We start from the raw sequence: 27,399 nt of genomic DNA, 5'->3' as shown, positions 1-27,399 counted from the left end.
AATCTATACATTGTTCCACTATATGTATGTATCATAATGCATTTAACCAGCCCACTGGCAAATGGACATTTGGGTTATTTGTGGTCTTTTATGATTGCAAACAAGGCTGCTATGAATATTCTTACGTATGTCATTCATACATGTATAAGGATATCTATGGGACAAACTCCTGGAAATGCAATTATTGGTCACACATAAGTTCCTGATGAATTTTTAAAGATACCACTAAATTGCTTCAATAGATATTGTACAACTTACATTCCCACTTTCAATATTTGAAAGTGTCTATGCTATTACACCTTCAAGAGCATAAAAAAAGTTTAGTTCTTTGCCAGATTGAGATGTGAACATGATTACTTATAGGTATAAATAGTTATAACTAGCATTTCTCTTATTATGAATGAAGCTTTATATTTGAAAAATAGTTAGATGGCTGATATTCAGCTTTATATTTGAAAAACAGATAGATGGTTGATATTCATTAACTATTCATAAATGCTACATACTCTCTTCTGTAATAAAAAATATAAAGGGGGGATAGAAAGGGAGAGAAATTGAGAGAGGAAAAATATTCTAACACATACAACAGTAAATAGGAAAGTCTTGATGCAGGAAACAACTTGTTCATTCCTGAAATAGAAGACCACTGTACACTGGAACATAATGAATGAAGCAGAGAATCATGTGAAATAAGAAAGGAGAAGCAGGTGTGGACATAAAATTCAGGGTTTTGTTGCCTACATCAGTCAGGATTTTCCAAAGAAACAGAACCAATGAGAGATGTGTAGATGGGAGGGCAGGAGAAGGGAAGAGAGGGTGGGAGGGACTGTATTTTAAGCAATTGGCTCATTAAGTTGTGAGGCCTGGCAAGACTGAAATTCATAGGTTAAGTCAGCAGGATGGAAATTTGAGGTAAAAGTTGTTGTTTACAGTATTGACTGAAATCCATAGGGCAGGCCAGTAATCTAGAAACTCAGGCAGAATACCTGTTGCAATCTTAGGGCAGAGTTCCTTCTTCTTTAGGAAACCTTAGTTCTTGCTTATAAGGCCTTCAACTAATTGGATGAGGCCCACCTACGTTCTGGAGGATAATCTGCTTTACTTAAAGTCAATTGATTGTAAATGTTAATCGTATCTAAAAATATTTTCAGAGGGACGCCTGGGTGGCTCGGTAGTTGAGCGTCTGCCTTTGGCTCAGGGTGTGATCCTGGGGTCTCGGGATCAAGGCCCACGTCGGGCTCCCTGCAGGGAGCCTGCTTCTCCCTCTGCCTGTGTTTCTGCCTCTCTCTGTGTCTCTCATGAATAAATAAATAAAATATTTTAAAAATTAAAATTAAAAATAAAATACTTTCACAGCAACAGACTAGACTAGTGATTGACCAAAAAACTGGGCACCGTATCCTAGCCAAGTTGACACATAAAATTAACTGTCATACTGTTTTGTACTTAAGTACAAGGGGATGACCCTGAAGGGAATTGACAGGATATATTTTGAATTTGTTAAAACATTCTCTGGTTGCTATATGGAAGGGAACAGGAGTAAAATGGGAAACCATTGAGGCTGCTGCAGTAATACAGATGAGTGATGATAATAACTATGACCCAGGGGTTAAAAGGAATAGAAATAATCAAAACCATAATATATTTAGGAAGTAGCATCAACAGTATCTTATAGGGAAGAGGGCAGTAAAGTGTCAAGGATGACTCAAGATCTTTGGCTTTGGGATTGGAGTGGATGAGAGAGCTTTTTTTGAGTGAGAAAACTGGGAGAAGAGGGAACAGATTTACCATGGGAGAAGGGACAGAGATAGAACAAAAATGAAGATTTTAAGTTTGAGATGCATCAAGATATACAAGTGGAGCAATCAAATAGATGATTAGATTTTAGAGATTGGACTAAAGATAATAAATTTGAGAATTGACACAGAGATCACCTCAAGAGAAAAAGTACAAGGAAAAAAGCTGAAAGGAAAAGACTACTGACCTAAACATGAAGAATGCCAATATTTTGAAGTTGGATAGAAAAAATTTTAAAAACTAGAAATGAGGGGACCTGGGTGTCTTAGTGGTTGAGCATCTGCTTTTGGTTCATGTTGTGATCCCTGGATTCTGGGATTGAATCCTGCATCAGGCCTGCTTCTCCCAGTGCATTTGTCTCTGCTTGTCTCTGTGTGTCTCTCATGAATAAATAAAATCTTCAAAAAAAAAAGAAAGAAAGAAATTTGATCCACAACCTGCAGCCCAGGTAACCAATGCCTTATTTATGATAACCACTGAGTTACTTCAACAAATAGTCTTTTGTCTATAACAGATTTCCTTTCTTTTGTAATGTCATTTATTTGTTGAAGTAACTAAGTCATTTGTCTTGTAGAATTTCACGCATTCTGGGACGTGTATGGTTGTGTCCTATGATGTCATTTACTATTCCTCCATACTTTGTATTTCATGTGAATTGACAGATCTAGATGTTTGAATAGGCTAAAATTTAATTGTTCTATAGTAAGAACACTTCATAGATGATGCTGTGTACTTTCTACTGTAATAGGTAAGTAAAAAAATAATTACTGGTTGTCCTACTTTTCATGATTATAAGATGGGTAAATGGGCTTAGATGATGTCATCCTGATTTATTGATTATAAAGGTCTCTGTCAACCTTTCCCTTAAGGTTTTAGCAGCCATTGATGATTGCTGAATAGATTAAGGGCTGCAAAATGATTAATTTTCTATTGTTATTCTTCACTTATTAGTTGTGATTTTTCTGGAAAGAACTATCAGGATTTTTTTTAAATATTGGGAGATACTAGAGCTTGTTTGAATGCTGATGGTAGTGATTCAATTGAGAGAGAAAAAGTAATATTGAAGAGAGAGGAAATGATCAAACAATGGAGGTCCCCAAGAAGGTGACAGAGGATAGAATTCAGAGCAGATAAGGAACAGTTAGCCTTTTTTTTAGAAGACATTCACTCCTTTCATTGTAACAGAGGGAAGAAAGAAATTGAATGCAGATGCAAGGAACTTGGTAGTTTGGTGCTCAGAATAATATATATATATGTTTGTTTGTTTTTTTTGAGAACAGTACTTTCTTTCTTTTTAATACTTTATTTAAATTCAATTTGCCAACATATAGTATAACACCCACTGCTCATCTCATCATGTTTTTAATGAACTATACGAGAAGGTCACTGACAAGGAGGTTGGGGAAACTGGAGGAAGAAAGTAGAAGAGCAAAACTTTTAATTCTGCTTTTATGTTTAATGAGAGCTTTAAAAAAATAACTGAAAATTCCTGCAATACCAATGGCTTTGTTGGAGCCTCTGAAACTAAAATTTTTTCTTAGAAATCTTATCTTTTCAAAGGGATTCCTCAAAGCTGTCTAATCTCTTTGATGGAAAGATAAATCAATAATTTCTTCCACTTTATTTTACCTTATTTTCTCTCTTTCTTCCTGAGATCTCAACTTGATTCTCAACAAAGAAGGATTCTCTTTCCAACGTGGCGTGTTGGGTAACCATGCCCTTTTTGCTCTATTCTTTTTTTTTTAGCAGGAAGGGGCAGAGGGAGAGAGAAAGAATCTTAAGCAGGCTCCATACCCAGTGTGGAGCCAATATGGGGCTCAGTCTCACAGCGCTGAGATCAAGAGTCACCCAAAATCAAGAGTCTGACACTTAACTGACTGAGCCACCCAGGTGCCCCACTCTGTTCTTCTTACCTTTTATTTACAAGTTTGCCATGGAGATATCTCTTAAGGAGACAGTATGAATCAAACATGAAAGTAGAATTTGATCTAAGATTTGTACTTACTTCTCTGATGTATAAGGACAGAACAGGATGACTGACAGCTACTTCACTTCTGAGTACGGTGTCTTATACAACTGATATCTGTTATCCTTCTTGTTAGTTAATCCTTGATGTAGATTTCAATCACATTATTATACTTTTTGAAAAATTTGATTACTTGATCTAAAAGAAAAGCTAAAATACATCAGATGAAGGATTGGAAAAGGATAAATAAAATTATCCCTATTCACAGGCAGAATGATTGCCTACATAAAAAATGCCATGGACTCTAGAGAAATTTCCTAAAACTAAATGAGTTTAAAGGACTACTATAAAAGGCAACACACAACATCCAATACTACTTATGTACACTAAGTAATGAACAATTAGAAACTGAAGTTAGTTCACAGTAGTTCCAAATAACTGGGACAGTCTACCTTTAAATAATATTAATGCATGCACCTGTGTGGTATAAGACCCATACAACAGTATACTTCCACTCTCTGCCTTGGTGTTATTCTTAGCATACATTTAACTTCTACATATTTTATATTCCACTTTAAGTTTGTTGAAGTATAATTTATCAATATTTTTCTTGTATTTGCTATGCTCTTGATGGCATATCTAAAAATTCTTTGCCTAACTCCAGGTCACAGAGGTCTTTTCCCTGTATTTTCTTCTAAAAGTTTTATAATTTATGTTTCATAAATTAAAATAATGTTCCATAAATTAAATCTCGTAGTCTATGATCCATTTAGAGTTAAATTTCTTTAAAGACAATTTTTTAGAGTAATTTTAGGTTCACAGCAAAATTAAGAAGATACAGAAATTTCTCATATACCACCTATGCTCACCTGCATAATCTTCCTCATTATCAACACACCCCGCCAGAGAGTTACATTTTATTACAGTTGATAAACCTACATTGACACATCATAATCAGCTGAAGTCCATAGTTTACATGGTACACTCATGGTGTTGTACATTCTGTGAGTTTTGACAAATTTATAATGACATGTATTCACCATTTATAGAATCATGCAATATCAGAGTATTTGCACTGCCCCCCTGCCCAACCCCTGGCAACTAATGATTATTTTTTGTCTCCATAGTTTTGCCTTTTCCAGAATGTCGTATAGTTGGAATCATACAGTATGAAGCCTTTGCAGATTGGCCTTTTTATATTAGTAATATATATTTAAAGTTCTTCCATGTCTTTTTATGCCTTGATAGTTATTTTTTTAATGCTGAATAATATTCCATTGTTTTTTTGTACCACTATTTATCCATTCACCTACTAAAAGACATCATGGTTGCTTTCAAGTTTTGGCTATTGCAAATAAAGCAGCTATAAGCATTCATGTGCAGGCTTTTGTGTAGACATATTTTTAACTCTTTTGGGTAAATACCAAGGAGGACAATTAACAGATCATGTGTTAAGAATATGTTTAGTCTTGTAACAAATTGCCAAACTGTTTTCCAAAGTGTCTGTAGTGTTTTGCATTCCACCAGCAATGTATGAGAGTTCCTGTGTTCCATATCTACCAGCATTTAGTGTTGTCAGCGTTCCAGTTTTTGGCCTTTCTAATAAATGTGTTGTGGTATCTCATCATTGTTTTAATTTGCATTTCCCTCATGACATAAGATGTGGAGCATCTTTTCATATGCTTACTTGCCATCTATATTTCTTCATTGGTAAGGTATCTGTTCAGGTCTTTGGTCCATTTTTTAATTGGTTTTTTTTTCTTATTATTGGTTTTAAATGTTCTTTAAATATTCTGGATAATAGTCCTTTATCGGATGTATCCTTTGCAAATATTTTCTCCCAGTCTGTGGCTTGCTTTCTAGTTCTCTTGACACTTTCTTTTGCAAAGCTGAAGTTTTTAATTTTTAAAATTTTTTTATTTAAATTCAATTTAGTTGGGGCACTTGGGCAGCTCAGTGGTTGAGCATCTGCCTTTGGCTCAGGTCACAGTCCCAGGGTCCTGGAATCAAGTCCTGCATTGGGTTCGCCACAGGGAGTCTGCTTCTCCCTCTGCCTGTCTCTGCCTCTCTCTCTGTGTCTCTCATGAAAAAATTTTGAAAATCTTTTTTAAAAAATAAATAAATTCAATTTAGTTAATATATGGTATCTTATTAGTTTCAAGGGTAGAATTTAGTGATTCATCAGTTGCATATAACACCCAGTGCTCATTACATCAACTGTCCTCCTTAATGTTCATCACCCAATTACCCCATACTCCACCCAACTCCCCTCCAGCAACCCTCAGTTTGTTTCCCAGAGTTCAGTGTCTCTTGTAGTTTACCTCCCTCTCTGTTTTTATCTTATTTTCTTTTTTCTTCCCTTCCCCCGTGTTCATCTGTTTTGTTTCTTAAATTCCACATATGAGTGAAATTATATGGTATTTGTCTTTCTCTGACTGACTTACTCACTTATAATATTCTCTAGTTGCATCCATGTCATTGCAAATAGCACGATTTCATTTCTTTCGATGGCTGAGTAAGACTCCATTGTTGTATATATACCACTTCTTTATTCATTTATTGATGGACATCTGGGTACTTTCCATATTTAGGCAATTGTGGACATTGTTGCTATAAACATTGGGGCACATGTGTCCCTTTGAATCACTATGTTTGTATCCTTTGGATAAATACCTAGTAGTGCAATTTCTGGGTCATAGGGTAAATCTCTTTTTCACTTTTTGAGGAACCTCCATACTGTTTTCCAGAGTGACTGCGCCAGTTTGTATTCCCACCAGCATTGTAAGAGGGTTTCCTTTTCTCTGTATCCTCACCAACATCTGTTTCCTGAGTTGTTAATTTCAGCCATTCTGGCAGGTGTGATTGTGGTTTTGATTTCTATTTCCCTGATGACAAGTGATGTGTGGAGCATTTTTTCATGTGCTTGTTGGCCATGTGTAGGTCTTCTTTAGAGAAATGTCTGTTCATGTCTTCTGCCCATATCTTGACTGGATTTTTTGGTTTTGGAGTATTGAGTTTGTTAATAAGTTCACTATGGATTTTTGGATATTAGCCTTTTATCTGATAAGACATTTGCAAATATATTCTCCCATTCTGTAGGTTGCCTTTTAGTTTGTTAACTATTTTCTTTGCTTTGCAAAAGCTTTTTATCTTGATGAAGTCCCAATAGTTCATTTTTGGTTTTGTTTCCCTTGCCTTTGGAGACGTGTCAAGCAAGAAGTTGCTGCAAAAGTTTTTAATTTTAATGAAGTCCATCATATCAATTATTTCTTTCATGGCTAGTACCTTTGGTATTACATCTAAGAAGTAATCACCATACACAAGGTCATTTAGCTTTTCTTCTGTCTTCTGGGATTTTCTAGTTTTGCATTTCACATCTAGGTCTATGGTCCATTTTAGTTAATTTGTGTGAAAGGTGTGTCCAGAATGATTTTCTTATATATGGATGTTCATTTGTCCCAGGATATCTTTGAACATTTGTTGAAAAGGCTATCTTTACTCCAGTGTATTGCCTTTGTTCTTTGGTCAAAATATCAGTTGATTATACTTATGTGAATCTATTTCTGGGCTCTCTGTTGTATTCTACTGATCTATTTGTCTCTTATTTTACCAATTCCACACTGTCTTGACTACTGTAGCTTTATTAGTAAGTCTTGAAGTCAGTTCTTCAACTTTGTTCTTCAGTATTGTGTTGCATTATTCTTCATCTTTTTCTCTCTCCATATAAACTTTAGAATCAGTCTGTCAATATCCACAAAATAACATGCCGGGATTTTCATTGGGATTGATTGCATTGAATCTATAGATCAAGCTGCAAAGAACTAACATCTTGACAATATTGCATCTTCCTATCTGTGAATGTGGAATATCTCTCCATTTATTTAGCTTTTTGAAATCTAACTAAGTTAGATTTCTAACTAAGTATTTCATTTTGGGAGATGCTAGTGTAAATAGTATTGTATTTTTTATTTCAAATTGTACTTGTTCATTGCTGGTATATAGTGATTGTCTTTTATTTATAAACTTTGTATTCTGTAACCTTGGCTATAATCACTTTTAAGTTCCAGGAGTTTTTGTTGATTCTTTTAGATTCTCTACATAGACAAGCATGTCCTCTGTGAACAAGAACAGTTTTATTTCCTTCTTCCTGCCTTTTGTTTCCTCTTTTTATCTTATTACAGTAGCTAGTTTTTCCAATATGATGTTGAAAAAAAATGGAAAAAGGATATCTTTGTCTCATACCTGAACTTAGTGGGAAAGCTGCAAGTTTCTCAGTTTATTAAGTGTGATATTAGCTCCAGATTTTTGTAGATATTCTTTATCAAGTTGAGGAAGTACTCTTTATTACTAGTTTACTGAGAATTTTATCATTAATGGGTTTTAGATTTGTCAGAACTTTTCCTACAGCTATTGAAATGATCATGTATTTTTCTTTTTCAGCCTGTGGATGTGATGGATTTTGTTAATTGATTTTTCCAATGTTGAATCAACCTTGCATATCTGGAATAAATACCACTTGGTTGAGAATTTTTGCATCCATGTTTATGGAAGATATTGGTCTGTAGTTTTCTTGTAGTGTCTTTGTCTAGTTTTAGTGTTAGGGTGATGCTGGCCTCATAGAATGTGTTAGGAAGAATTCCCTCTGCTTTCATCCTCTGAAAGAGAATTGGTATAATTTCTTCCTTAAATGTTTGGTGGAATTTACCAGTGAACCCATCTGGGCCTGGAGCTTTCCATTTTGGAATGTTATTAATTATCAATTCAATTTCTTTAATAGATATAGGCCTATTCAAATTATCTATTTTTCTTGTGCAGTTTTTGTCAGATTATGTCTTTCAAGGAATTCGTTCATCTGTGTCATCACATTTGTGGGCAGAGTTGTTCATAGTATGCTTCATCCTTTTAATGTTCATAGGCTCTGTAGTGATATCTCCTCTTGTATTTCTAATATTAGTAATATCTGTCATCTTTTTTTTTTTTCTTAGCCTGGCTAAAGGCTTATCAATTTTATCAATCTTTTTTAAAGAACTAGCTTTTGGTTTCATTGATTCTCTGTTGACTTCTTGTTTTCAATTACATTGATTTCTTCTCTGCTTATTGTTTATTTTCTTCTGCTTCCTTTAGATTTAATTTGCTTTTCCTCTTCTAGTTTCATAAGGTGGACAGCCAGGTGATTGATTTTAGATTTCTTTTTTTCTAATATATGTATTTAGTGCTATAAATTTCCCTCTAAGCACTGTTTTTGCTGTATGTCACAAATTTTATTAAGTTGTGTTTTCATTTTTATTCAGTTAATAATTTTTAGTTTATCTTGAGATTTATCTTTTGATTTACATTTTATTTAGAAGTATATTGCTTAATCTCCATGTACTTTGGGATTTTTCAATTATCTTTCCATTATTGATTTCTACTTTAACTCCACTGTGATCTGAGAGTAAACATTGTATGATTTTTTTATTCTTTTCAACTTGTTAAGGTATGTTTTATAGCTCAGAATATGGTCTATCTTGGTGAATGTAAAGTTAATTTTTGAATAAAGTGTGAGGTTTGTGCTGAAGTAATAATCCTCCTCCTCCTTCTTCCTCTTGTCCAATTGTTACAACATTATTTGTTGAAAAGGTTATTTTTCTCCACTAACTGACTTTTCATATCTGTAAAAGCTTCAGTTGATCATATTTGTGTTGATATACTTCTGGACTATTATTTTTTCTGTTGAACTGTCTGTCCTTTACTAATAGAACATTGTCTTGATTAATGTAGCTTTACAGTGAGTCTTAAAACCATGTTATTGAGCCTTCCAAGTTTGTTTTCTTCTTCATAATTATAAATATTTTAGTTCCTTTTCCTTCTCATATAAGAAACTGAGTCTTAGGTTAAAAGGTAAAGGGTACAGAAAAATAAATTATAATAACATGAATAAGAGATTTTACTGTTAGCTGTGCTGTTTAATATATTATCTTAAAATTGTTCTTGGGGTGCCTGTGTGGCTCAGTCACTTAAACGTCTGCCTTCAGCTTGGGTCATGATCCCCAGGTCCTGGGATCAAGACCCACATCAGGTTCCCTGCTCAGTGGGGAGCCTGCCTCTCCCTTTCCCTCTGCCTGCTGCTCTGCCTACTTGTGCTCTCTCTCTCTCTGTCAAATAAATAAAATCTTAAAAATAAAATGTTTTTTAAAAATTGTTCTTTAGGGGAGTCTGCTTGTCCCTCTCCCTCTGCCCCTCCCTCCACTCATGTGCTCACATGCATGTGCTCTCTCTCTCTCTCTTTTAAATAAATCAATAAAATCTAAAATATATATATTCTTGATTTAAGGATTTTTCTATATACCCATTAACTTTCTGGTAAATTCTTTAGCCTACTTTCAAGGTGAACTGACTTTGCATAATATTCATTCTGTGGCTTATAAGCACTTCAAGAAGAAATATGTTAAATTAAACTTAGTGAAGTCCTCTGTTGAATAGAAAACAAGAGACAGAGATAAGGTTCTGAGTGGTACCTTCAGTCCTGTGTCTGCACACATCTGATTTTCTCTCCGTCTATATAAGTAGTTCTTCTGTGAGGTCTGCAATTTCATAATCAGGTTCAAGACCACCTGTTATTCTTATTAGCCTTTTTGGCTGATTCTTGACAAGTAATTGTGAAGCATTTATAAAATATACCATATTTTCTGTAAGTACTTCAGAAACCTGAATAGCAGCCTAGATTTGCTTTAGTAATTCGAGAACTTTTGAGAAGAACTATTTTAGGATTCCTGAGAAGACCTGTGTGAGGACTCCTGGCCCAGTATGGTAATTGGTTATCCTTCTACTTTCTTTATAAGGCAGGTTTTTAAACCCTTAAGTAATTGTAAGGAATCTAATTTAATAGGATATATAAAGAATACTATATAACCAAGTAGAATATATTCTAGGACCTTGAATGTAGTTCCTATTTCAGAAGCCAAAACAGAATATTCCTTAGCAGTATATCAAAGAAGAAAAAGTTTATTATCATCTCAATATATACAAAAAGTTACTTGGTAAAATTAATTTTTCATTCTTGATTTTGGTAAGCCAAAAGAGGAAATACTTAACATAATAAAGAATATCTGGATGACAAATACTTAATAGTGAAACACTAGATAATTCCTTTTGGATCAGCATTATACAAAAGTGCCTATAAAACCTATAGTTTTAGGAGCGCTAGGGTTGCTCAGCGCTTGAGCATCTGCCTTTGGCTCAGGTCATGATGCCGGAGTCCCGGCATCAAGTCCCGCATCAGACTCCCCACAGGGAGCCTGCTTCTGCCTCTCTGTCTCTCATAAATAAATAAATAAAATATTTATTTAAAAAAAAAACCTATAGTTTTAGCATTTCCCTGAAGGTGTTAGCCAATACTATAAGAAAAAATAATACAAATAATATAAAGCATATAAACTATCATCATTATTTATATTCGGTGTAATTGCTCACCCATAAAACCCATAAGAACTAATTGAAAAAAATAATCGAAAGAAATTAAGAAAGTTCAATACTGTATAAAATTTAATTACTATAAATCTCTATACCAGCATTAGCTATTTAAAAGATATCGTAAAGATATCGTGGAGGGATCCCTGGGTGGCTCAGTGGTTTGGTGTGCCTGCCTTCGTGCCGGGGTGTGATCCTGGAGCCCAGGATCAAATCCCACATCAGGCTCCCGGCATGGAGCCTGCTTCTCCTTCTGCCTGTGCTTCTGCCTCTCTCTCTCTCTCTCTCTCTCTCTCTCTCTCTCTCTCTCATGAATAAATAAATAAAATCTTAAAAAACAAACAAACAAAAAAAAGATACCGTGGGGCAGCCCCGGTGGCACAGCGGTTTAGCGCCGCCTGCAGCCCAGGGTGTGATCCTGGAGACCCTGAATCGAGTCCCACGTGGGGCTCTCCTTGGAGCCTGCTTCTCCCTCTGCTTGTGTCTCTGCCTCTCTCTCTCTCTGCATCTCTATGAATAAATAAATAAAATCTTTAAAAATAAAAAATAAAAAAAGGTATTGTGGACTTCTTAAAAAAATAATAAAAAAAATAAAAGATATCGTGGAGAAGGAGGATTCATTCATACAAGCTAGAAAAAAGTTAGGGGATTCCTAATGATAAACCTAAAAGAAAATTTTTTAAGTAAAAAAACAACCTAAAAGAAATTTATGTAACCTCTCTGAAAATACATTTCCTAGTTAAGATAATTGAGAACTTATCTATTTCCTGAGACACCAACAAGATTACAGTAAGAATTTTTATTTAAAGGTATAAATTCACAAAAATAAGTACATCAGAAGACTCCTCAATATACCAGGGATTTTTTTTAAAGATTTTATTTATTTATTCATAGAGATGCAGAGAGAGAGAGAGAGAGAGAGAGAGGCAGAGACACAGGCAGAGGGAGAAGCAGGCCCCATGCAGAGAGCCTGATGTGGGACTCCATCCAGGGTCTCCAGATCACGCCCTGGACTGCAGGCGGCGCTAAACCGCTGCGCCACCGGGGCTGCCCTATACGAGGGATTTATATACATTTTTGGTAAATGGAAAATGAATGGAGGATTAGTAACTTACTAAATAGAACAGAGGAATCTAACGCATAGAAAGCACTAAAAGGTATTCACACAAAAAAGAGATGAATATCACAAACTTTGGGTAGTTTAGGGAATTAGAAGCAACATGAACAATGGAAAGTAGTGATGTGGAGTGGAACTAAAAATTTATGGAATAGACATGTGAAGTAAGAATTAAAAAACAGTACTCTGCCACAGCGCCATATGTGGAGTATTAGTCCCAAGCAGAAGGCTGGAGATTAAATCCATCTAGAAAATTCAACAGAGAAAAGACATTAAGGAATGTCACACTTTGGAAGATGAGATGAGTCAGATAGGGCTGAAAATAAGATCAATTCAAAGACTACAAATGGCAAAGGTGGCTTCCTTCCCTGACCCAGAAGTAAACCACATCTCCTTACCATGTAGAATATGGAAGATTCTTCTCTGAAGAATCTGAAGTTTAACAGTCTCAGAAAAAAAGACCTCGACATACTGATATGGAGTGGTACATCCAGGGTGGGGAACAGTCTGACAATTCCTTAAAAGGTTAAACATAGAATTTGCAATCCCACTCCTTATGTATCTACCCAAGAGAAACAAAAATTTGTACATGACTATTCATTGAGGCACTGTTCACACTAACCAAAAGGTGGAAACAGCCCAATGTATCATGTGAGGGATGGGTAAACAAAATGTTTTATATCCAAACTGTGGGATATTATTTGGCAACAAAGAGGAATGAAGTAATGATACATGATATAACATGGTTGAACCTTGAAAACAATTGCTAAATGAAAAAGCCAATTACGAAAGACCATTATATTGTATGATTTTATTTATATTAAATGTCCAGGCAAATTTATGGAGATAGATGGTGGTTGTCTAGGGCTGGGTAAGAGGGTGGAAATAGAGAATGATTGCTAATAGGAACAGGGTTTCTGTAGTGGGGAGGGAGCAATAAAAATGTTCTCAAATTAAACGATTATAATAGTTGCCTAATTCTTAATAAACTAGAAACCACTGAGCTGTATGCTTTAAATAAGTGTAATTTCTGTGTGTATTTTTATTTCAATAAAAGAGTTTGAAGTCTATAAAGAAGCAGTCAGCCACATTTGATGCTGCAGAGATATTATGTAAGATAAATGCCACAAAAAATCCATTTGATTTAACAACATGGAGGTCATTGGTGAATTTGGTGATTTCAATTTTAGTAAATTCAATTTATTGCAATAAATTTAAAAATGGTTTGGTAATGAAAGGAGAGGTCTTTAGGGCTCCTGATTAACCAGTAAGCAGACTGAAGGTTCTAGAGTAGATAGTCAATACAAAATGTTCCTAAGAAACATAAATAGGGGATCCCTGGTTGGCTCAGCAGTTTGGCAACTGCCTTCGGCCCAGGGCGTGATCCTGGAGTCCCAGGATCGAGTCCCACATCGGGCTCTTCGCATGGAGCCTGCTTCTCTCTCTGCCTCTCTGCCTCTCTCTCCCTCTCTCTGTGTATCTCATGAATAAATAAATAAATTAAAAAAAAACACACACACAAATAGAGTGGATGGTCTTGTCTAGAAGGATAAGGTACCTGGGTGGCTCAGTCAGTTAAGTGGCTGCCTTTGGCTCAGGTCATGATTCCAGGGTCCTGGGATCAAGTCCCACATTAGGCTCCCTGCTCAGCGGGGAGCCTTCTTCTCCCTCTGCCCTCTCCCCCTGCTTATTACCTCTCTCTCTGTCTCTCTCTCTCTCTCTCTGTCTCTCTCATGCTGTCTCTCTCTCAAATAAATAAATAAAATCTTTAAAACAATAATGTGGTAAAAAATTGATAAGGAAAAAATAGTCCCAATATAGCAAATGAAAAAGTAGTTTATACAAACCATATGTAGTATCCTTTTTTATAAAACGAGACCAAGAAGAATATGTGGACGGGTAAGACTTTTCAGAATATGTGAAATACATTGTGATTTTTTTTTTTGGTAGAGCCATCATTTGAAAATTTATTTATTAATTTGAAGGAGAGAGAGAGTAGGGAGACAGAGAGAGGGAGAGAGAGAATCGCAAGCAGACTCCTCACCAAGTGTTGAGCCTGACACGGAGTTCTATCCCAGGACTCTGAGATCACGAGCCAAAACCAGGAGCTGGCCACTTAACCAACTGAGCCATCCAGGTGCTCCATATTGTGATTTTTTAAAAGACTACCTGTCTGAAAATTTTAAAAAGCTGCTTATGGAGGAATACTAAAATTTAAGCCATCAGACCATTCTTTTTTTTTTTTCAACAAATATTTGGCTCCTACCTTGTGTCAGATACCATTCTTGGCACTGGAGATAATATCAATGAACAGAATAATGACCCCACCCTCATGGGGCTCATTACTATTGAAAGAGCTAGACAATAAATAATGTATTTTAGGTAGTATTGAGTGATACAAAGAAAATAAAACACCGTAATGAGACAAAGTGACTATGGAATGATGGCAATTTCAGATAGAGTGTTTAGGAAAGATCTCTTTGAGGAGGTGACATTGATGACTAAAGGGAGCAAACAAGGTCTGACAGCAGAGCCTCCTAAGCAGACGATACAGCATGTGTTCAGGCCCAGAGGTAGCTGGGTTGATAGAGAGGAGCAGGATTTAAAGGGGGAAAAAATTAGTTCTTTTTAGGATAGTTTGAAATGCCTAATATGCATCCAAGTGGAGAAATCAGGCAGCAGTTGGGGATGTGAGTCTGGAACTTGGGAGCAAGCTTCACATTGGAGCTGTACGTTTAGGACATATTGATATTAAAAATCACATGAACGAATGGAATCACCTGAGATATGAGAGCTGAGGATTGAGCCCTGGGACATGCTATCATTTAAAAAATGAGAGAAGAGGAGGGTAATCAGGAGAGATCTGAAATCACAAAAGATGAGAAAAGGGAATGTGAGGGCAAGCTCCGGAGACTGCATCCTCCCCTGGGTTTTGTCTCAGTGTCTTGCTAGGTCAAAGGTTCCAAAACTGGAACAAGAGTTCTAGGAGGACAGAATTAATGCCCTACAACCAAGTCCACATTGCTTCCTGAATGGACCTAGCAGAATAAACCAAATAAACCTGCATATCACCTCTCCATAAGGAAGCTTGTAAATCAGCCTGGATGCCCAGAGACCTTGTGAGTACTGATTTTGTGAGGTACACAGGCAAGAAAGCCAACACAGTCGATGCCTGTGGCTCAGAGAGAGTCTGAGTGTTTCCAGGAATGCTATTTTATGGATGTGAATAAGTTGCCTATCCCGCTAAATTATATAAATACCAAACTCCCATCAGGGTCAGGCCAAGTTAATTCACTTTATAACCTCCTGTAATGTGTCACATCAGCAAACTAAGACACACTGCTCACAGAACACAATTTGATAAACACTGCTCTTTGCTGGTATTTAGTATAAAATGCCAGAGGAATACATTTTTTTATTCTGCTTTATTGCATATATAATTCTGATGTAAAATTGGGCAATTTTTTTTAAGCTTTGGTTTTTTAAAGCAATCTTTGCTATTTTATTGCTTTTTAATCTGCCAAAGTATTTGGTCTTTCCTGATACCAAAAGTGTTGTTAGAACACTTGTTGAATGAAATTAGCTATGAGGTGCCCCTGAAATCTAAGGCCCTTGTCTACCACAGACTTTCAGATTTTTCTGCCACAGTGTAAACCATGATTAAATATGGTTTCTAGAGAAAGAGAATTTTTATGATAACAGTAGAACCATGCAGATAAGTATTTGTTCTTTAGGTAAATTGTTGGCAAAAGATAGCCCAGTCGATTAGGAATATGGATATGTTCACACAGAGTTACAACTAATCATACTACACTTTTAAAATAAAATGTAGGGGGCCTGGGTGGCTCATTTAGTTAAGTGTCCTACTCTTGATTTTGACTCGTCATGATATCAGGGTTGTGAGATCCAGCCCCAAGTCTGGCTCTGCACTGAACCTGCTTAATTCTTTCTCTCCTTCTTCTCTGTCCCTCCCCCACTCGTGCATGCGTGCACACTCTCTCTAAAAAATAAAAATAAAAATAAAATAAAATGCAGTGGAAAGAGGAACCATTTTCTTCTTTCACTTTTCCTATAGTTACACATCTTACCTATCTTGGTGGAAAGACTGAAGATACACAAGTCTAGGAAAGCCAAGGTGCCTGAAGTAAAAACCACTTGGCTCTGCCACTCACTTGCTGTATGACCCTAATCAGTTCACTTCTAGCTCTCTGGACCTCAGGTTCCTCATCAGTAAAATAAGTGAATTATTTCAAATTATGAAAGCCGAGGCCGAGTCCTCCATGACTAAGCATTACCAAGTGTTTGCCAGTATCTGGTTCTTCTCCTCTTCTGGAGCCACATGACTAATTCTGGCCAATCACATATAAGAAGTATTGTGTCACTTCCAGGCTGTGGAAACCTATATATAATTTTGGAGTTTCTCTGCCCTGCCAAAACAATAGAGAAGCTTACATGTTCCAGATAATGTAGCCAAAAGATAGTGGAGCCACTCTATTTGGACCTACTTTGAGCCTGTAACATAAACGTGAAATATATTTGACTTCTATAAAGCCATTGGAATTTTTTTTTAAGATTTTATTTATTCATGAGAAGCACACAGAGAGAGAGAGAGGCAGAGACACAGGCAGAGGGAGAAGCAGGCTCCATGCAGGGAGCCCGATGCAGGACTCGATCCCAGATCTCCAGGATCATGCCCTGGGCTGAAGGCAGGTGCTAAACCACTGGGCCACGAGGGCTGCCCAAGCCATTGGAATTTTGACATTAATTTGTTCTGTCCCATAATCTAACTTATACTAATACATTAGATCTAACTCTCCATGGTTTTGTGGGTCACTCCATATTATAAAGATTTTTTCTACTATATTGTATGTGAATAAGAGTACTATGAAGGAGTTTGAAGCCCACATTTTTCTCAAATGATCAAATAAGTTGGTACCTATTAAATCAGTCTTTAAACACAAATCCCAATCATTACTCTCTATTTCAGTCTGTGTCTCTGAAAGATTGATTGCTGACATACTTTCTGATCCCCAATTATTTTGGCTCTATTTTTTAATAGAGAAAGCAGCTGGTTTATTCCCTCATTCAGAATACCTTTCCTAGCTGTTTTAAGCATGAAATTGCATAGAAAAATACAGCTTTCCATTGTTTCTAACTTATAAAAATGTTTTGACTATATGAAGAGATGAATATTACCACAAGACTGCCACATGTCTCCAAGGAAGGTTCAAACAAACTCTATTTCTTGAGCATGAAGTAGGTCTGTCTTTCTGATAAAGAAACTTTCTTGGAAACAGTACCCAACCCATAGGCTTACACCTTAAGCTAAGATGTTTTGGTCGAACACAGAAACCATTGTCCTTAATGCTGTGAGAATAATCTGAAAAAAAAAATCTGCTCAAAAGATTCTCAATTTACAATTTTTCATACCATATAAAATATGACATTTCCACACCTGAGATGTTAGTCTGATCTCGGCGGGGACTTGAGAGCAGGGCCAGTGACATAACTTACAAGACCAATATAAATAAAAATGTAGGACCCCTTGCTCAAAAAGTAGTATGAAAATGTGCTAAGGTTAAAAAAAATAATAAAAAATAAAAAAATAATAATTTAAAAAATAAGTAAATAATAAAATAAAAAAAAGAAAATGTGCTAAAGTACTAAAATACAAAGCTTTTTCCTTTTTTTAAAGAATTTATTTATTCATTCATTCATTCATGTATTATTCATGAGAGACACAGAGAGAGAGAGGGGCAGAGACTTAGGCAGAGGGAGAAGCAGGGTCCATGCAGGGAACCTGATGTGGGACTTGATCTTGGGACTGCGGGATCACACCCTGCACCAAAGGCAGATGCTCAACCACTGAGCCACCTAGGCATCCCAGCTTTTTTCTTTAAAAAGAAATATATAAAGCATAATCAAAGGGTGATACATGATTATTAACATAAACCTACAGATAGCAAAAATTTTTTATATTTTTGAGGTCACAATTATACATAATAAGTAATACTTTATTAATGTGATACTTGACTGATCATAAGATTTTTCTGGCTCATTTTTCTTTAAATTCATTTATTAGATGGTCAAAAGTGATACACTTAACAATTTTATTTTAAATGATACAATTAAAAGCAAATCAGTCACTTTGGCAAATGAAACATCACACATAATTTTTGGTAATTTTTAATTTTGAGAAGAATCTGCTGATAAACTGACAATGGAGCTTTTAGGAATATTTTATAGACTGTGACAACACTAGGATAGATTTCTGATAAATTATTTCAAAATATAAATTCTATCTCTTGAGCTTATGACACAGAACAACTTTTCTAAAAAGATACAGCTCTTTACACACCTTAGTTTTATGTATGTCAGAAAATCTAATTTTAAATATAAGTTTGTTCAGTGTTGGTTTTCTCTGGTATATCCCATAACTTGTAGAGGTCATACAAGAAACCAAAAGTCACTTTTGGCTTGTATATAATGATCTGTTTATAGTTTGTATATAATGATTTGTATATAATTCAAAACTCCTACTTATGCCTTCTATTGCCGTATCTTCCATGACAAAGAAAAATTAATTTTAAAATTATCTTCCTTGGGCCACCTGGGTGGCTCAGCAGTTGAGTGTCTGCCTTTGGCTCAGGTCGTGATCCTAGGGTCCTAGGATCAAGTCCTGCATCAGGCTTCAGGTAGGGAGCCTGCTTCTCCCTCTGCCTATGTCTCTGCTTCTCTCTGTGTCTTTCATGAATAAATAAATAAAATCTTAAAAGTAAATAAATAAAATTGTTTTCTTCATTAACTGATACATTTGAAGCTGCATATGAAAATAGTGTTATTTTCCATGAGATGCAACAATCTTTACATTTAATTTCTAAACCCGTGGATATTTAGTTTGCAATGGTGCAGCTGGTTTTGGGGTTTTGTTTTGTTTCGTTTTGTTTTTTAGAGAGAAAGAGAGAGAGAGAGAGCACACGTGTGAGTTGGGGGAAAGAGGAGAGGAAGAGAGAGAATCCTAAACAGGCTCCATGTCCAGCACAGAGCCTGATGCGGAGCTAGATCCCATGACCTGAGATTATGACCTGAGCCAAAATGAAGAGTCAGATGCTTAACCAACTGAGCCATCCAGAAGCCCCTGGTGCAGCAGATTTTAAAACCTGATTCTAAACTCTTTGAAGAATTCCTGTATCTCCTCAATGTGCTTTATTGCAATGTCCATGTGTATGCTTTTATTTTATATCTATTTTACTGGATGTATATTGCCTAAATGCTACCATTCTCATCTCAGTGTTCAGGCCAGAAAGCTAATATTTTGCTTCAGGGATGGGTTCTGGGAAAAGACAGGCAAGGCAGCCTCTCAGCACTGCTACCACCACTGCTGCTTCTCCTGCTGCCACCATCACCGTCACCGATAAGGGCCCAGGCCCTAGCCCCAGCCACACCCTCAAAGCCCTGTGGTGCCCCAGGCTGCTTCTGGATGAGTGTGCACACCAGGCAGCCAGGCCAACTGTTTGGCACAAACACTGTCCATTGCCCACTATGCCTGTGGCCTGAACCCGCATATGCATTCCCAGCATATCTCCTCTGTTCACACACCTGCTCTCTTGTCTCATCAGACTTCATTTGTAAAACACAAGGTCAAAGATAAAATCAAGAGTTTCAAGACCACAACAGAAGAGCAGTAAGCCATGTCTAGGGCCCTGTGCAACTGCACAGGTCACACATGCCCTGCTCAAGGCTTCATGATATATCTGTAGAAATTACTTGGCCCCTTGTATGAATGACTATGGAGACATACATTTATGCCTTTGGCTTTCCATCCTGGGAATACATACAGATGAGCCATGGATGAGGGTGTTATTGACCACTATTAGTTTCTCTGCCTCTCTGCTGATCTAAGCTTATCCCTTTCTGATGAAAATGCTGGATACCAAGGCAGTCTTTCTTTGGAGGAAGCTCTTCATAGATTCAGATGAGAGTTTCTTTTCCCAAGATTCTAGAGAAAATGGGAGTAAGCCAGCAGGATGGGACTAGCATTTATTGAGTACTATGTTAATTTATACCAACTGATTCATTTAACCCTAACAGAAGTTCTGTTAACTCCTTATGCATGAGAATCTGAACTGAATGGTTGAAGGGCTTTCCCAAGATTACACAGCCTGCAAATGGTAGAGCAGAGATTTAAACCAGGTCTGTCTGGCTGCAAAGACTTTGAGAAGCTGCTTCACTGTCCTGAATGTGAGCACTGGAGACAAACTACCTGGGTCCAAATCCTGACTGTGCCACATGATGTTACTTCCTAGAGCCTCTGTTTCCTCGTATGCACAATAGAGATCAGACTAGTATAGTACCTACTTCATAGGGTTGATTAGAAGGTTAAGTATGTAAAGCATCAAGAACAGTGCCTGATACTTAGTAAGCCTACAATAAATGTTACTACTACCATCATTACTGTTGTCACCATTCCTTTTCCCACTCCACAGTCTCTCTTCACAGCTCAGAAAAGAATGTCAGTGATCAACAGAAGAGAAGAGCTTACAGACAACAGGGGGCTGGCTTCTGCTGTTCGACTTCCAGAAAGTTCCCCTAGAAGGCCTTCTTGCACATGATGTGATCACTGATCCAATTCTTGCTCCTGGCAGCCCATTTCTGTAGGCCTCTTGGATTCTGATATTCCACTGGTCTGATCAATTTCTGTCTGGGTTGTGTGTGTTGCAGGTATGAAACATCTCTATTGGATTTGGTTCAATCTCTGAGTCCAAAGTCTGCTCCCAAACCTCAGCCCCATCCCTCCAGAGAAGCTGGGGCCTGGAATCACAGTACTCGCCGACTCAGTCCTCGAAAATCAACATGGAACAAGATGGGGGCAGGCAGGACCCCTGAAGACCTGGAGGAGAATCAAATTCTGGAAGATATCTTTTTCATTTGACGTTGAAACACACGCTACAGGATTCCCATACGACATGTGTGGGCTTCTTTATATACTGATCTAGGATTTTAAATTATTTTATTGCAAAGTAACCGTGTCTCTCCTTTCACAATGGCCTCTCTCACTAACATCCTGTTATGTGTTGAACTAATCATGCTACAAACCCAGGGTGGTTTTGATCATACCAATCAGTAGGTAACATATTAAGGGGGCATGGGAGTGGAGGGCCATATCTTTCCCGTGCCAAGCAGAGATTAGAAAATTAACATGGAATACCTTCTACATGCAAAGCCCTTTGCATATTCAGCCTCATTTCCACTGTTTCCTTCGCAATGCCTTATTGGAAAACGTTGGCTTTCTTTTGTACACAAGGAAAACCTTTTCATGGAAAGATCCCTCTGATTGAAATGGAGCCCTTTTGTAGCATAAGCAGTTTCAGAAAGAAAGAACCTTTACCTCTCTAGCTCTCCTTCACCTCTGTATACGGGTAGTCATTTAATTCTGAAGTTGGGCTTAGTGCCCCTCCCCGTTGCTTGTGACGTCACCAGGACCAGTCTTGAGTCCCTTCCAGGAGTCATCAGCCCTTAACCACAGGGCACAGTGGGCCGGAGGGAGGGACCCAACCAACCCTTGGAAACCAGCATTAAGTAACACACCTGGAACAACTGCCCTCTGGAAATAAAATGGAGGCACAGGCCTGACATGCTTTTCCTGCCATCCACTCATTTCCCAGAATAAATAAGAGCAATAACTCAGTACTTTATATTGACTCAAGTGTCTATATTTGTGAGCTGTTCATGGCTGTGTCTGGGGAAGATGCCACTAGAGAGAAAGGAGCATCAGCTGCCACAGGCTGATCGGCTTTCCCTGGTCATCCCTCTTACGTCTTGAGGATCAAAGGCCCAAGGTTGACCAGGCCTTTTATGTGCTCTGCTCTGTGTTACTGTCCCATGACCCCAAAGAGCCCTCTCTACTTGTCAGATTTTCCTCCGCCCCTCCAAGCAGCATCTACCAATCTTTCCCACTGGGCCTCCATTTAACCCAGAGAAAGCTTGTGGAAGAAGTACACTTGAGACCTCATTCTCTATTCTCCTATTTGGCAGAGCTCTTGAGATGGGTCCTTCAGCTTACAGGGGCTTTAGTGGGCTCTTGTGCTAATGGGTAGCATGATGAGCCTGCTAGAGCCAGTGAGTTGACAACTTCCCAGTCATTGGAAGCAAGGGAGATGTGTCCTCAGAAGTGAGTAGTGGATGACTTTATTTCATCTGGAGGGTATCGCTTTCTTTCTCTCTCCCTTCCACCCAACTCCAGACTTGAAGTGGGACCAAAAGTCTTTATCAGTGAGCATTGGTAGCCACAGTCAGACCACCCAGGGTAAACTGCTGTTGGTGAGCCTGCATAGCTTCCCTGAATTCTTTATCAAAACTAGATTATGTCAGCCTACAAAAGCCTTGTTAAATAGATTCTTTATCTAGATAGATCTAAATCTCATTGTCTCTTCTGGCTGAGGCCCTGTCACCTCTACTTAGCCTTCCCTCCCTTTGATCTTCTTGCTGTTTGGGGAAGAGAAAAATGAGATCTACCAACACCAGTCCTTAATCTGAGGTCAAGATTAACAAATTTTAGGCATTCAATTACAAAGTTGAAAAAACACTGCAGATTATAGTGTCCTTTTAAAGTTCACCTCATGACAGGAACTGAGTCAATTTCATCCCATTTCAGAAAGCATTTGGAAAATTGAGTTTCCTTTTGGTATAGCAAAATAGGGAGCAAAAAACTGAGAGCCCTTAGCCATTTTCTCAATTAAATTTAGATTTCCAGAACTCTCTCTTCCTTGCCCCATAAGTGTCAAGAGCACCGTAAGTACATCCATCTCCCTTGGATCAGCCATAACTACACTCCCTCATTTGGAGACCAGTGTCTTTACAGCTTTCTAGAATAAGAGGATGCCAGAAAGACCAAGAAAAGGATTATTTCTTTAAGAAGCTTGTTGCCTTTAGAAGAATCATAAATGAGAGATATAAGCTAAGGGCTTTTGGCTGGGGGCAGGAGTGGTCACGTGCCACAGATTGGAGTTTAACTGCTTCTTTACCTCCCCCTGCATGAGCATTTTGGAAGAGCAAAGATGGATGTTCAGCAGAGCATCAATCAACTTATTTTTTATATGCTACATTCCCCCACCAGTTGCCTTTATCCTGTAGGCACTTCCTGTGTGTCAGGACAATGGGATGTGAATATGTGCCTAATCCATTGGCTTCCTTGTGAATTGAACAGCGTATGTTAGCATCTTCATCTGTCTGACTTTGAGATATGTATATGTATATATATGAGAAGTTTGTTGTAGAGCCTGTAAGTTTGGCCTAATTGCAGATTTCCTACAGAGAGAGGGCCTGACACAGAGGAGTCTGCTTTCTTACTGGTAAAGTGCTCCCAGCAGTGACTGGATGCCTCCAGCTGCTTCCTCAGAGCAAGACTAGACACATACTAGGGGTATTGCAGATAATGCCACAACATCGCCCACCCTGCTGCCCATCACTCTGTGAGAGAGAAACCAATCAATGTTTGCACCATGGGACTGGACAAAGTATGTCCATTCAAGCTCCTACAGGGGCACAACATGCTTGATTTAGGAAACTAAGGTCAATCAAGGAAAAGCTTTTGCTGACAAGTCATCCTTCCTGGAGGCACACTAGAGTTCTTCCAAAGCTGACCCCCATTGTGAGGACTTATCTAAAAAATCCCCAATGTCCTGGGGAAGGGAGGAGCTCTCTCCTCAGTCAGAGCCTCCCTTTCCACCCGGCCCTGCTCCCAGCACCACGGCCAGAGACTCTGGGAAGGGATAGGCCTAAAGGAGCCCAGCTAGATGAAGTCTGCCATCACTAGTGAGGTGGACGGAGGTTTTGGCAGACCCCTCCCAGCTCAGGCTTTATCCTCACTTCAGAGAGTATTGTTTATATACATATGAGATTTTAAGTTAATAAATTATCTCCATGGCTATTTTCCCCATGTGGTTTTGATATCAAATGGTCCCTTCAACACCCCTCATCAGATCGGCAGAGGTCCAAAGCAAGAGCAACACTCCAGGTTATCAAAATGTTATTCTTTTCAGTATGTGTTAAAACAGCAGGAGCTTGGGTCAACCAAAAGAAAGGAAACGATTTGTCACATCCTGATAGGTTTTCCTGGTTGACTCCCACTCGCTCCCATCATGTGGACACCAAGCCGCCTCTTGGTTGTGTGGTTGCTGGAATGGAGCTTTCAATCTGTGTGCACCTCTGAGTCCCTTCCATTTGCCTGTCCCCCAAACTACTCAGCAAGGAAAAACTATCACAGCACTTCGAGGCAGGAAAAATGGCCCTATCTAGTTGACTTTAGGTGCTAAGAGATGTTAGGCGAGGGCATGTGTGCCGGAAATGCCCAGTTTGGGGATCATACGAGTGGATTCAATTAATGGCCAGAGACCCTATCCTGCCTCTTGTTCCCCAGGTCAACCTGGCACCTCCACCTGACCAAGGAGACTGCAAATGCCCCTCAGGTGGAGGTGGCGAGAACACAATTGTCAGTCAGCTCCAAGCCCTCTGTGCCATCTTATTCAATGCTTATGAAAGTCATACTTTTAAGAAATCATTTGTATATGTGTTTCTTGTAAGCCACCTGTAGTCCTTTATGGAATGAGGACAAGGGTATGTCTGTGCACACCTAAGGTTCTCAAAGTGTTACCTTGTGCACCAATAAAGAAAATGAGGCATAACAAGCCCTAACTAAGGTCATCAGCTAGTAAAGAATAGAATTCCAACTTGGAATCTGGGGTTGGGAGAGTCATTATTCCCTTCTTCCCGTCTCCTCCTTCCTGTCAAACTCACAAGTAATGGCAGGTCCACCTCCTATTTCTTAACACACCCCCTTACCTCTATCTCTGCTGGTACTTCTCTAGCACAACAGTCTCTGCATTTGTCTTCCTACCAGATGGCCTTGAACAAGTGACTTTACCCTTTGCCTCACTCTTATCTGTAAATGGAGATCATAACAGAACCTACCTCAAGGGGTTATTGGGGGGCGCAGTGAGCTAATGCATGTCGAGTGCTCAGCACAAATAAATAAGTACTCATAAGGTTACCTGTTACTGTCCTCCAGGAAGCTACCAGGTCATCTTGCCATGTCGCATCCTGGCTTAAAAGTGTTGGATAGTCCCAGTACTTAGTTTCCTGTTGTGTTTAAGAGAGAGCTTGACCTTCTGAGCATAATGCATGAGGATCTTCATGATTTGGGTCTGCACTGCACAGCTCTGGCCCCACTGTTTTTTTCTCTTGACTTCTGTGCTCCAACCACTATGAACTTCCATAGTTCCTGAAGGCACTATGATATCCTTCTCCTGACCTTGTGAGCTTTCTTAGTCCTTTGTATGTCCCTTATCACAACACTTGCTATGCTAGAAATGCCTGTTTATCTGATTCCTCCTTCAGCCTTACTACTTGTGAGTTGTACACATTTAGACACGTTATACTTTATACATTTAAACTGTGTTGTAAAGTTAAGCTTCATAAATTATAACTCTAAGCCTCGGTTATGATCATTTATAAAATTACTTGCAAAAAGGGGATGGTAATTCCTACCTTACAAGTTGATGCCTGGATCACTGGCCCAGAGGCCCAGAGGAAAGCCAGAATGATAAGGCAAAACTTGTTCCTGCAAGTCAGCCTAGGCAGGGTGTCCAGCAGAGCCAGAGGGGGCTGCGTGGAAGGTGGAGGGACCAGAAGACCCAGGAGTAAAGAACATTGTTGGGGTTTGTGAGAGAAGAGGAGATGTCTGGCTGGAAGACCAGGGCCCAGACAGGGCATGGGCACCAGCTTCGCCCTCCCCTTCCACTGCTCTCCAGAGCTGGGTGGCCTTGGCGGGCACCTCACTGGCACCACTGCACAGACAGGCCCTGGCCTGACCACTGCCAGGCTGTCCAGGGTCCACTGTCCTCTTGTGCTGCCCTTATAAGCTGGGATGTCCCCACTCTTTGTCCTTCTCTTCCCCAGTGCTGAGCTGAGGAGCTTGGAGGAAGGGAAGGCCAGCTGTCCTGCTGCTTGTTGCTGCTAGCTGAGACAGTATGAACTCTGCAGCCCCGATTTTCAGCCTCTTCCTCCCGGCTGGAGGTGATTTAAGCTTGTTGGATTTATATAACATTGGGAAACGGTAAACTGTGTAAATTTGCTATGTTTTCCAGGGACAGTTATTTATGGAGAGGCATTTTTAACTCAAGTGTAGAAGTGTTAAATCATTATAATAAATTCATGCTATTCAGACTTTCTTACATTGTAATAAATTTTTTCTAAGCATGAATGAGGAGATCCATGATTCCTCTAATATACCATTATGTATTTCTTCTCAAAATGACACAACTTACTATATCAACTTGGAGAATAATAGAAGGAGATTTACTGTGCTAGAGGAACAAAAGTCGAGTAGGAGTGAGTGTGAGAAGGGCCCTAAGAGCAGCGACCCTCCAGCAGAACTTCTCCCCACCTCTCTGGTTGCTTTTGCCCTACTAGGAGGAGCGGCAGGTACAGCCGCAGTACGGGAGGGTCTGGCGAGGGGGCCACCCCCACATCTTGCAGGTGAGCTTAGGAAAAGAGCAGAGAAGTGGGCCAGGAGCCCAGGGGCTTCTGTCCCCTACTATATGTGTTGGGGGGGGCGGAGCAGGGAATAGGCTGTCTCAAAAGGGAAATGTCCCCTGGCCTTCCCAAACCATCAGTCTGGGTAGAGAGCTGCCTTGTCACCCATCTCCCATCTCACTCTTCACCTGGATGCTCACCTGGACTGGAGGATTCACAGCTTTCATCAGATTCAAAAAGTTCAGGACACACTGGTCTTCCATAAACTCTGACACATTTTTTTTTGATTGCCCACCATGCACTAGGCACAGTCCCCTGACCTGGTGCCTGACCCTGCACTGCATGCAAGAGCTACGTCGAACTACAGTACAGCTCCCACAGGCCAGTCATCACAGAGGCCTGAACAGGGGCTCCTAGGAAGGGGAGGTTCTTCACTCAGAACCTTTTTTGCTGAGCAAAGGGACATTTTTGCTGGGCAAAGGCAGGGAAAGAAGGGTTCCCAGCAAGAAGCCATGTCTCAAATGCATGAAAACAGAGA

At 38.8% G+C, this 27,399-nt stretch overlaps 1 protein-coding gene across 16 annotated transcripts in view; it reads left to right on the top strand.

The window, feature by feature from the left end:
• KIAA1328 (protein hinderin) overlaps positions 1–26,550 on the top strand; it is a 377,583-nt gene extending 351,033 nt beyond the window's left edge. For 12 of the 16 annotated variants that reach the window (XM_038543408.1, XM_038543400.1, XM_038543406.1 and 9 more), the window contains one exon: positions 21,051–26,550. In XM_038543408.1, the coding sequence (XP_038399336.1) occupies positions 21,051–21,261 (211 nt within the window). In that variant the 3' untranslated portion in view covers positions 21,262–26,550. The remainder of the gene's footprint in view (positions 1–21,050) is intronic. The other 4 variants (XM_038543402.1, XM_038543403.1, XM_038543401.1 and 1 more) reach the window with 1 other exon arrangement.
• The last annotated feature ends 849 nt before the right edge of the window (positions 26,551–27,399 follow it).

This window comes from Canis lupus, chromosome 7, assembly GCF_011100685.1.
Source record: "Canis lupus familiaris isolate Mischka breed German Shepherd chromosome 7, alternate assembly UU_Cfam_GSD_1.0, whole genome shotgun sequence".
In the NCBI taxonomy this organism is placed as follows: domain Eukaryota; kingdom Metazoa; phylum Chordata; class Mammalia; order Carnivora; family Canidae; genus Canis; species Canis lupus.
This window is presented reverse-complemented; position numbering and strand designations above follow the sequence as displayed.